The following is a 12,425-nucleotide window of genomic DNA, read 5'->3' on the forward strand; positions in this document are numbered from 1 at the left end:
ACAGCCTGCCCTCCATACAGCCTGCCCCCCATATAGCCTGCCCTCCATACAGCCTGCCCGCTCCATACAGCCTGCCCCCTCCATACAGCCTGCCCCCTCCATACAGCCTGCCCACCCCATACAGCCTGCCCCCTCCATACAGCCTGCCCCCTCCATACAGCCTGCCCGCTCCATACAGCCTGCCCCCATATAGCCTGCCCCCTCCATACAGCCTGCCCCCTCCATACAGCCTGCCCTCCCCATACAGCCTGCCCTCCATACAGCCTGCCCTCCATACAGCCTGCCCCCTCCATACAGCCTGCCCTCCTCATACAGCCTGCCCCCTCCATACAGCCTGCCCCCTCCATACAGCCTGCCCTCCATACAGCCTGCCCTCCATACAGCCTGCCCCCTCCATACAGCCTGCCCTCCTCATACAGCCTGCCCCCTCCATACAGCCTGCCCCCTCCATACAGCCTGCCCTCCATACAGCCTGCCCCCTCCATACAGCCTGCCCCCTCCATACAGCCTGCTCTCCATACAGCCTGCCCCCTCCATACAGCCTGCCCCCTCCATACAGCCTGCCCCCTCCATACAGCCTGCCCCCTCCATACAGCCTGCCCCCTCCATACAGCCCGCCCCCTCCATACAGCCTGCCCCCTCCATACAGCCTGCCCCCTCCATACAGCCCGCCCCCATACGTCGTTCAGGCCGATATCACCGCTGTTCTCACTGCTATAACCCTATGTGATCAGGCTCAGGTCCCTGAAGGGAAAAGGTAAAAATATGAAAAAATAAAAATATAAAACAAAACTGCTTGAATCTAAATGGCCAAACCCTTCTCATTCCCGTGCTGAGCTGCAGGACGGAGAGAACCCTGTGCACACTGCGCAGCGCCCCCTGGCGGTGACCTCGTTAAGTGACTCTCACTCTCCGCGCTCTGGGGCCGCAGTACTCTGAGCTGTCAGCAGGGGGCGCTGCGCTCACAGTACAGAACCGTCCGGCTTCATACTGACATACAGCAGGCTCATCCGCAGCGCCCCCTGGCGGTGATATCATATCATGACTCTCACGCTCCGCGCTCCGGGCCCGCAGTGCTCTGATCTGTCAGCAGAGGGCGCGCTGCGCTCGCAGTAAAGAACCATCCGGCGCTGCAGTCTCTGTGGTGCGCTCTGTTGTCATGGTAACGGTCGCTATGGTTTCGGTTGTCATGGAGCCGGGACGCGGCCTGGCGGCTCCGGTGAAGAGAACGGGATAGCGAGCGGCGGGTGATGACCCCGGAGCGGCCGAAGCCATGACCGAGATTATCTGCCAGTGGCTGAACGAGGAGCTGGCGCTGTCCCGCCGCGTGGGTGAGTGCCGGTGTTGCTGGGACCTGTAGTGCCCCCAGTCTGCACCCTGCGCCTTGTAGTCCCCCTGCTGGAGCACTGGATACCGGGCTGACAACCCCTGTGCGCGCTGTGGAGGCGGCAGCCATGACAGGTGTCAGCTTTCCCAGGTGGAGACTGTGCACATTGTGTCTCCCGCCCTGCGGTTCTTCCATGGTGGGCTCCATGAGCCGATTCCTGGGGATCTACGGCATGGAAAGGGTTAAACGACAGAGTCCTGGGGGTCTGGAGATGTGAAAATGGGTGACAGCACATCCATGGTGGTCTCTGGGTATAACCCTACCTGCCTGAGGCTGTGAAAGGGTTAATGGGCACCTCCCTGGTGGTCTGAGGTAAGAAAGGAGTAATGGGCCCAGCAGTGGTGGTGATAGAAGGGTTAATACACGGTCACTCATCCTCGGCAGTGCACGGGGTGTGAAAGGGTTAATAGTCACATCCCTGGTGGTCTCGGGGTGTAAAAGAATGGAACGGCACAGCCAGGGTTAACCGCCAGCGTGCAGGGGTTAATGGACGCATCCCTGGTGGTCTTGAGGAGCAAAAGAATGGAACAGCACAGCCAGGGTTAACCGCCAGTATGAAGGGGTTAATGGACACATCCCTGGTGGTCTCGGGGTGTAAAAGAATGGAACAGCACAGCCAGGGTTAACTGCCAGCGTGCAGGGGTTAATGGACACATCCCTGGTGGTCTTGAGGAGCAAAAGAATGGAACGGCACAGCCAGGGTTAACCGCCAGCATGCAGGGGTTAATGGACCCACATCCCTGGGGGTCTTGAGGAGTAAAATGAACTAGGGCTGTGATTTAATGCCCATGTGCCCAGTCATCTCAGGACCTGAAGGAGTGAACAGGCAAAGCCCTGGTGGTCCTGGGGGGAGTTGCCGGGTTCACAGACACATTCCTGGTGGCCTAATGATATGAATAAACTATTAGACACAGCCTTAGGTGGTCTTGGAGAGTAAGGAGTTAATGGGCTGATCCCTGGTGGATTTTGGAAAGCGCTAATGTTCCCATCCCTGGTGGTCTCGTGGTGTGACAGGAAATAGGGCTCCTTTGATCAGCTGCGTTTTGCATCATATGTGAGCGACACTCAGGTTGATATAACTCCTTGTGAGGAATGTGAATGGTGGGTTATTGGTGGGCACCTCCCCTCGGGGTCCCTCATCCCCCTCCCCTCGGGGTCCCTCATCCCCCTCCCCTCGGGGTCCCTCATCTCCCTCCTCTCGGGATTTCTCATCCCTCTCCCCTTGCGGTCCCTCATCCCCCTCCCCTCGACGTCCCTCATCCCCCTCTTTTCAGGGTCCCTCATCCCCCTCCCCTCGTGGTCCCTAGTCCCCTTGCCCTCGGGGTCCCTCATCCCCCTCCCCTCGGGGTCATTCATCCCCCTCCCCTCGGGGTCCCTCATCCCCCCCTCCCCTCGCGGTCCCTGATCCCCCCTCCCCTCGCGGTCCCTCATCCCCCCTCCCCTCGGGGTCCCTCATCCCCCCTCCCCTCGGGTCCCTCATCCCCCCTCCCCTCGGGGTCCCTCATCCCCCCTCCCCTCGGGGTCCCTCATTCCCCCTCCCCTCGGGGTCCCTCATTCCCCCTCCCCTCGGGGTCCCTCATTCCCCCTCCCCTCGGGGTCCCTCATTCCCCCTCCCCTCGGGGTCCCTCATTCCCCCTCCCCTCGGGGTCCCTCATTCCCCCTCCCCTCGGGGTCCCTCATTCCCCCTCCCCTCGGGGTCCCTCATTCCCCCTCCCCTCGGGGTCCCTCATTCCCCCTCCCCTCGGGGTCCCTCATCCCCCCCTCCCCTCGGGGTCCCCCTCATCCCCCTCCCCTCGCAGTCCCTCATCACCCTCCCCTCAGGGTCCCTCATCCCCCTCCCCCCGCAGTCCCTCACCACCTCCCCTCGGGGTCCCTCACCCCCTCCCCCCGCAGTCCCTCACCCCCTCCCCTCGGGGTCCCTCATCCCCTCCCCTCGTGGTCCCTCACCCCCTGTATCTGTAGGGTTAGCGCAGGGGCCTGATTGGATGTCTCTCCTCACCCATGGCTTCGCTCTCTCCCTGTGGGATCTTTATGGTGGTGGGTCGAGGCCGGACCTCCGCGGATGCCGTGCTTATTACAGGCCGGCCCATTATACAGTCGTTTTTGGTAATAGATGTGCTTTCTCCAGCTGATGGGACTGAATTACCACAGATTGATTTTAGGACTTTCCGTTGGAATAAATTTCACTTTTTGTCTCCTGTAGTCTCTGCAATGCCGGCTGCAGAATGAGTTAACTTAGGGTCAGTCAGTGAGCGCCCTGTGATGGGGAGAGTCTTTTATCTTCTACTCAGCTGTTATATTACCACAACGTTTAACTCAACTCTCCGCACTCAGAGTTATTAGTTGCAAAGTCTCCACGTGTGAGCTCACTGAGGGACTCTCAGTTAACTCTTATATTATAGGGGTCTCTCTTAAAAGTGAAATGTGCTTGTATTGTAATCTAATATATAAAGCTGAATGTGTGTGTGTGTGTCCGGGATATTGGCATCTGCACCGTCGCAGCTACAGCCACAAAATTTTACACACTCACACTTCTGGACCCCGAGAGGCTATGTTTTGAGGGGAAATTTTAACCCCGCTCTTTACAGTTATTCGCCAAAAAACCTGCCTCCATTAAAGCGAATGGAGCTGGGAGCCACAGTGCAGCCAGAACTTCAGAAGAATGTGCAGCCACGCCCTTATATGGAATGTTGGCGTGTCACAATGCAGCCAGGGAAAGAGACAGACACAGACAGGGAAAGAGGCAGACACAGACAGGCTAAGAAACAGACATAGACAGGGTAAGAGACAGACACAAAGAGACAGACAAAGAGACAGACTGACAGGGAAAGAGACAGACAGGGAAAGAGAGAGACAGGTTAAGAGACAGACACAGACAGGTAAAGAGACAGACAAAGACAGACACAGGGAAACAGACAAACAGGGAAACAGACAGAGAAAGAGAGGGAAAGAGACAGACAGGGGAAGTGACAGATATAGATAGACAGACAAGGAAAGAGATAGATAGACAGACAGGGAAAGAGATTGAGACAGACAGGGAAAGAGACAGACAGACAAAGATAGCGAGAGAGACAGAGAGATATATACAGAGGGGGAGACAGAGAATGGGAGAGAAACTGAGAGACAGTTACTATCCCGGGCGTTAATACATTCTATTTATACATTCTATCCCGGGCGTTAATACATTCTATTTATACATTCTATCCCGGGCGTTAATACATTCTATTTATACATTCTATCCCGGGCGTTAATACATTCTATTTATACATTCTATCCCGGGCGTTAATACATTCTATTTATACATTCTATCCCGGGCGTTAATACATTCTATTTATACATTCTATCCCGGGAATGTTAATACATTCTATTTATACATTCTATCCCGGGCGTTAATACATTCTATTTATACATTCTATCCCGGGCGTTAATACATTCTATTTATACATTCTATCCCGGGCGTTAATACATTCTATTTATACATTCTATCCCGGACGTTAATACATTCTATTTATACATTCTATCCCGGGAATGTTAATACATTCTATTTATACATTCTATCCCGGGCGTTAATACATTCTATTTATACATTCTATCCCGGGAATGTTAATACATTCTATTTATACATTCTATCCCGGGCGTTAATACATTCTATTTATACATTCTATCCCGGGAATGTTAATACATTCTATTTATACATTCTATCCCGGACGTTAATACATTCTATTTATACATTCTATCCCGGGAATGTTAATACATTCTATTTATACATTCTATCCCGGGCGTTAATACATTCTATTTATACATTCTATCCCGGGAATGTTAATACATTCTATTTATACATTCTATCCCGGGCGTTAATACATTCTATTTATACATTCTATCCCGGGCGTTAATACATTCTATTTATACATTCTATCCCGGGCGTTAATACATTCTATTTATACATTCTATCCCGGGAATGTTAATACATTCTATTTATACATTCTATCCCGGGCGTTAATACATTCTATTTATACATTCTATCCCGGGCGTTAATACATTCTATTTATACATTCTATCCCGGGAATGTTAATACATTCTATTTATACATTCTATCCCGGGCGTTAATATATTCTATTTAAACATTCTATCCCGGGAATGTTAATACATTCTATTTATACATTCTATCCCGGACGTTAATACATTCTATTTATACATTCTATCCCGGGCGTTAATACATTCTATTTATACATTCTATCCCGGGCGTTAATACATTCTATTTATACATTCTATCCCGGACGTTAATACATTCTATTTATACATTCTATCCCGGGCGTTAATATATTCTATTTATACATTCTATCCCGGGAATGTTAATACATTCTATTTATACATTCTATCCCGGGCGTTAATACATTCTATTTATACATTCTATCCCGGGAATGTTAATACATTCTATTTATACATTCTATCCCGGGAATGTTAATACATTCTATTTATACATTCTATCCCGGGAATGTTAATACATTCTATTTATACATTCTATCCCGGGAATGTTAATACATTCTATTTATACATTCTATCCCGGACGTTAATACATTCTATTTATACATTCTATCCCGGGCGTTAATACATTCTATTTATACATTCTATCCCGGACGTTAATACATTCTATTTATACATTCTATCCCGGGAATGTTAATACATTCTATTTATACATTCTATCCCGGGCGTTAATACATTCTATTTATACATTCTATCCCGGGAATGTTAATACATTCTATTTATACATTCTATCCCGGGAATGTTAATACATTCTATTTATACATTCTATCCCGGACGTTAATACATTCTATTTATACATTCTATCCCGGGAATGTTAATACATTCTCTTTTGTTAACAGCAGTTATTAACCCGGGTGAAGCCGGGGAGTACAGCTAGTAGTAAATAAAGGTATTCATGTAAAGCTGCAGGGTCAGTGTATACATGCTGACATGAGCGCATAGAGTGGGCAAGGAAAGGACGGAGCAGATCCTGCGAGAAATGGAGAAAACGGGGAGAAGTTGTATAGTAATGCTGAGATGTGGGTGGAGGACTCATGTAAACCATCGGAGACGTCTTTCTTGTCTTCACCTTCCCTTTTTCCTCCCCTTTTCCTTAGAACCGTAACCTTTTTATGACTACGTTCATTTTATCAAATAATGTGCCAACAAACGGAAAAAAATTGTACATGTCACATGTGGGGGAGAGATGGAAACCGAGGACACTGGGAATTATAAAGATTGTCGTAGGTGCAGTAGAGCATTCCAGAGAACTAGTGCAGCGCAAGAAAAGAAGTTGGGAGTGGGAAGTTTAATTTATGGAGGATGTCTTAAATCAGCAGAACTGAGAGCCAGGGTAGGGTGGTAGGCAGAGTTGAGGAGATGTAGTGCGGTGCAGCACTGTTCAGAGGACGGGAAGGGTGGTGGACAGAATGAGGATTAGATATACGGTAGCACAGCACTAAGGAGAGGACAGTAAGTTGGTGGATCGATGAGGACAAGATGTAGGGTGGTGCAGCTCTGTGGAGAGGACTGTAGGTTGTAGACAGGTGAGGAGGAGATGTAGGGTGGTGCAGTTCTGTGGAGAGGCTGGGTAGGGTGGTAGACAGAGGTGAGGAGGAGATGTAGGGTGGTGCAGCACTGTGGAGAGGCTGGGTAGGGTGGTAGACAGATGAGTAGGAGATGTAGGGTGGTGCAGCACTGTGGAGAGGCTGGGTAGGGTGGTAGACAGATGAGGAGGAGATGTAGGGTGGTGCAGCACTGTGGAGAGGCTGGGTAGGGTGGTAGACAGATGAGGAGAGGTAGGGTGGTAGATAGATGAGGAGGGGATGTAGGGCAGTGCAGAACTCTGGAGAGGACAGTAGGGTGGTAGACAGAGGTGAGGAGGAGATGAAGGGCAGTGCAGCACTGAGGAGAGGACAGTAGGGTGGTAGACAAATATGGGGAGGAAATGTAGAGCGGTTTAGAACTGTGGAGAGGACAGGTACTATACTATACAGAGGTGAGGAGAAGATTTAGGAGGTTGCAGAATTGTGGAGAGAACAGGTATGGCAATAGACAAAGATGAGGAGGAGATGTTGGGCGATGCAGAACTGTGGAGAGGACAGTAGGGTGGTAAATAGAGATGAGGAAAATTAGGATGGTGCAGAATTGTGGAGATGACGGGTAGGGCGATAGACAGAGATGAGGAGGAGATGTTGGGTGATGCAGAACTGTTGAGAGGACGGGTAGGATGGTAGTCAGCAATGAGAATTAGATATAGGGCGGCACAGCACTGTGGAGAAGACTGTAGTGTGGTAGATAGATGGGGAAGGGATGTGGAGAGCTTGGGTAGGATGGTAGACAGATGAGGAGGAGATGTAGGGTGGTGCAGCACTGTGGAGAGGATGGGTAGGGGATAGACAGAGGTGAGGAGGAGATGTAGGGCAATGCAGAATTGTGGAGAGGACAGTAGGGTGGTAAATAGATGAGGAGGGGATGTAGGGTGGTGCAGCACTGTGGAGAAGACAGTAGGGTGGTAGACTGGGATGGGGAGGAGATGTAGGGCAGTACAGCTTTGTAGAGAGGATAGGTAGGGTGATAGAATGATGAACAGGAGATGTAGGGCAGTGCAGCACTGTGGAGAGGACGGATACAGTGGTAGACAGAGATGAGGAGGAGATGTTGGGTGATGCAGAACTGTTGAGAGGACGGGTAGGATGGTAGTCAGCAATGAGAATTAGATATAGGGCGGCACAGCACTGTGGAGAAGACTGTAGTGTGGTAGATAGATGGGGACGGGATGTGGAGAGCTTGGGTAGGATGGTAGACAGATGAGGAGGAGATGTAGGGTGGTGCAGCACTGTGGAGAGGATGGGTAGGGGATAGACAGAGGTGAGGAGGAGATGTAGGGCGATGCAGAATTGTGGAGAGGACAGTAGGGTGGTAAATAGATGAGGAGGGGATGTAGGGTGGTGCAGCACTGTGGAGAAGACAGTAGGGTGGTAGACTGGGATGGGGAGGAGATGTAGGGCAGTACAGCTTTGTAGAGAGGATAGGTAGGGTGATAGAATGATGAACAGGAGATGTAGGGCAGTGCAGCACTGTGGAGAGGACGGATACAGTGGTAGACAGAGATGAGGAGGAGATGTAGGGTGGTGTGACACTGTAGAGAGCACAGATAGAGTAGGGTGGTAGATAGATGAGGAGAAGATGTAGAGCAGTGCAGCACTGTGGAGAGAATGGGTTGGGTGGTAGACAGATGAGGAGGAGATGTAGGGTAGTTCATCACTCTTGAGAAGAACGATAGGGTGGTAGACAGAGGGGAGGAGGAGATGTAGGACTATGCAGAACTGTGGAGAGAACAGTAGGGTGGTAAGTAGATGTGGAGGAGATGTAAGGCGGTGCAGCACTGTGGAGAGGATAGTCGCAGTGGTAGACAGAGTTGAGGAGGAGATTACGGTGGTGCAGCAATGTAGAGAGCATGGCTTGAGTGGTAGATTGATGAGAAGGAGATGTAGGGCAGTGCAGGACTGTGGAGAGGACAGGTAGGGTGGTAGACGGAGATGTAGGACGATGCAGACCTATTGAGAGGACGGTAGGGTAGTAGATAGATGAAGACGAGATGTAGGCCAGTGCAGTACTGTACAGAGCATTGGTAGGGTGGTACACAGATGAGGAGGAGATGTAGGGTGGTGCAGCACTGTGGAGAGGACGGGTAGGGTGGTAGACTGGGATGGGGAGGAGATGTAGGGCAGTGCATCACTGTGGAGAGGACAGGTAGGGATAGACAGATGAGGAGGAGATGTAGGGCGGTGCAGCACTGTGGAAAGGACAGGTAGGGATAGACAGATGAGGAGGAGATGTAGGGCAGTGCAGCACTGTGGAGAGGACGGGTAGGGGATAGACAGATGAGGAGGAGATGTAGGGCAGTGCAGCACTGTGGAGAGGACAGGTATGGGATAGACACATGAGGAGGAGATGTAGGGCAGTGCAGCACTGTGGAGAGGACGGGTAGGGGATAGACAGATGAGGAGGAGATGTAGGGCGGTGCAGCACTGTTGAGAGGACAGGTAGGGGATAGACAGATGAGGAGGAGATGTAGGGCAGTGCAGCACTGTAGAGAGGACAGGTAGGGATAGACAGATGAGGAGGAGATGTAGGGCAGTGCAGAACTGTGGAGAGGACAGGTAGGGGATAGACAGATGAGGAGGAGATGTAGGGCAGTGCAGCACTGTGGAGAGGACAGGTAGGGGATAGACAGATGAGGAGGAGATATAGGGCAGTGCAGCACTGTGGAGAGGACAGGTAGGGATAGACACATGAGGAGATGTAGGGCAGTGCAGCACTGTGGAGAGGACAGGTAGGGGATAGACACATGAGGAGATGTAGGGCAGTGCAGCACTGTGGAGAGGACAGGTAGGGATAGACAGATGAGGAGGAGATGTAGGGCAGTGCAGCACTGTGGAGAGGACAGGTAGGGGATAGACAGATGAGGAGGAGATGTAGGGCGGTGCAGCACTGTGGAGAGGACAGGTAGGGGATAGACACATGAGGAGATGTAGGGCGGTGCAGCACTGTGGAGAGGACAGGTAGGGATAGACAGATGAGGAGGAGATGTAGGGCAGTGCAGCACTGTGGAGAGGACAGGTAGGGATAGACAGATGAGGAGGAGATGTAGGGCAGTGCAGCACTGTGGAGAGGACAGGTAGGGGATAGACACATGAGGAGATGTAGGGCGGTGCAGCACTGTGGAGAGGACAGGTAGGGGATAGACACATGAGGAGGAGATGTAGGGCAGTGCAGCACTGTGGAGAGGACAGGTAGGGATAGACAGATGAGGAGGATATGTAGGGCAGTGCAGCACTGTGGAGAGGACAGGTAGGGATAGACAGATGAGGAGGATATGTAGGGCAGTGCAGCACTGTGGAGAGGACAGGTAGGGATAGACAGATGAGGAGGAGATGTAGGGCAGTGCAGCACTGTGGAGAGGACAGGTAGGGGATAGACACATGAGGAGATGTAGGGCGGTGCAGCACTGTGGAGAGGACAGGTAGGGGATAGACACATGAGGAGGAGATGTAGGGCAGTGCAGCACTGTGGAGAGGACAGGTAGGGATAGACACATGAGGAGGAGATGTAGGGCAGTGCAGCACTGTGGAGAGGACAGGTAGGGGATAGACACATGAGGAGATGTAGGGCGGTGCAGCACTGTGGAGAGGACAGGTAGGGGATAGACACATGAGGAGATGTAGGGCAGTGCAGCACTGTGGAGAGGACAGGTAGGGATAGACAGATGAGGAGGAGATGTAGGGCAGTGCAGCACTGTGGAGAGGACAGGTAGGGGATAGACAGATGAGGAGGAGATGTAGGGCGGTGCAGCACTGTGGAGAGGACAGGTAGGGGATAGACACATGAGGAGATGTAGGGCGGTGCAGCACTGTGGAGAGGACAGGTAGGGGATAGACACATGAGGAGATGTAGGGCAGTGCAGCTCTGTGGAGAGGACAGGTAGGGATAGACACATGAGGAGATGTAGGGCAGTGCAGCACTGTGGAGAGGACAGGTAGGGATAGACAGATGAGGAGGAGATGTAGGGCAGTGCAGCACTGTGGAGAGGACAGGTAGGGGATAGACACATGAGGAGGAGATGTAGGGCAGTGCAGCACTGTGGAGAGGACAGGTAGGGATAGACAGATGAGGAGGAGATGTAGGGCAGTGCAGCACTGTGGAGAGGACAGGTAGGGGATAGACACATGAGGAGGAGATGTAGGGCAGTGCAGCACTGTGGAGAGGACAGGTAGGGATAGACAGATGAGGAGGAGATGTAGGGCGGTGCAGCACTGTTGAGAGGACAGGTAGGGGATAGACAGATGAGGAGGAGATGTAGGGCAGTGCAGCACTGTGGAGAGGACAGGTAGGGATAGACACATGAGGAGGAGATGTAGGGCAGTGCAGCACTGTGGAGAGGACAGGTAGGGATAGACACATGAGGAGGAGATGTAGGGCAGTGCAGCACTGTGGAGAGGACAGGTAGGGGATAGACACATGAGGAGATGTAGGGCGGTGCAGCACTGTGGAGAGGACAGGTAGGGGATAGACACATGAGGAGATGTAGGGCAGTGCAGCACTGTGGAGAGGACAGGTAGGGGATAGACACATGAGGAGATGTAGGGCGGTGCAGCACTGTGGAGAGGACAGGTAGGGGATAGACACATGAGGAGATGTAGGGCAGTGCAGCACTGTGGAGAGGACGGGTAGTGTGTTATACAGAGGTGAGGATGTAATAACCATTTCCAGTCATTACATCAGTATCTCGATCCTGTGGACCTGTTCTCTTACTCCTGCACCAAGTAAACACAATGCGTGGAATTCTTACTTCTAGGGAGATTGCGGACGTTCCTCCTGAATTATTACAATGGGAAGATCCTGTGTTCTCCGGAGTCTCCCTTAGGCCATGTGCACACGTTGCATTTTTTCTTATATTTTGGTTGTGTTTTAGGCCATGTGCACACGTTACATTTTTTCTTACATTTTGGTTGTGTTTTAGGCTATGTGCGCACTAGAAAATGGACTTTTCTTAAGAATTATCTGCACCCTCTGCAGAATACCGCCCCGTGGCAAAAAACATGGTAAAACCGCACTCGCGTTTTTGATGCGTTTTTTCCGCAGGTTGGTCCCTGCGGTTTCTTACCATTATCTATGAGAAAAAATGCCGGTACCTGCGGAAAAGAAGTGACATGCACATTCTTTTTGCTGCAGAAAGTCTGCAGCAAAACCTGTAGGGGAAAAAAACGCAGTGTGCGCACATACCCTTAGGGGTGACCTGCCTCCCTATAGAATGGCACAGGTATTCGGGTGAGCTGTATGATGCCCAGATCTGAGCTCGCCGCCTTCATGTGCTGCCGGTGATGCGCAGGGTTCAGGTTTTGGCAGCCTCTGTGTATTTGCTGTAGTTACAGAGGCTTTATACCTCGGTGCCCCGGTGTGTGTCCCCGGGGTACCCCTGCGTGCTCCGGGGAGGACCTCCCTGCACAGC

At 51.6% G+C, this 12,425-nt stretch overlaps 1 protein-coding gene across 3 annotated transcripts in view; it reads left to right on the forward strand.

Annotated features, from left to right (window-relative positions):
• Positions 1-996: 996 nt before the first annotated feature.
• Positions 997-12,425, forward strand: part of SPEF2 (sperm flagellar 2) — a 187,632-nt gene continuing 176,203 nt past the window's right edge. For all 3 annotated transcript variants that reach the window (XM_075328486.1, XM_075328489.1, XM_075328494.1), the window contains exon 1: positions 997-1,331. In XM_075328486.1, coding sequence (XP_075184601.1) covers positions 1,274-1,331 — 58 coding nt within the window. In that variant the 5' untranslated portion in view covers positions 997-1,273. The remainder of the gene's footprint in view (positions 1,332-12,425) is intronic.

Source organism: Anomaloglossus baeobatrachus, chromosome 1 (genome assembly GCF_048569485.1).
Source record: "Anomaloglossus baeobatrachus isolate aAnoBae1 chromosome 1, aAnoBae1.hap1, whole genome shotgun sequence".
NCBI classification, from domain to species: Eukaryota; Metazoa; Chordata; class Amphibia; order Anura; family Aromobatidae; genus Anomaloglossus; species Anomaloglossus baeobatrachus.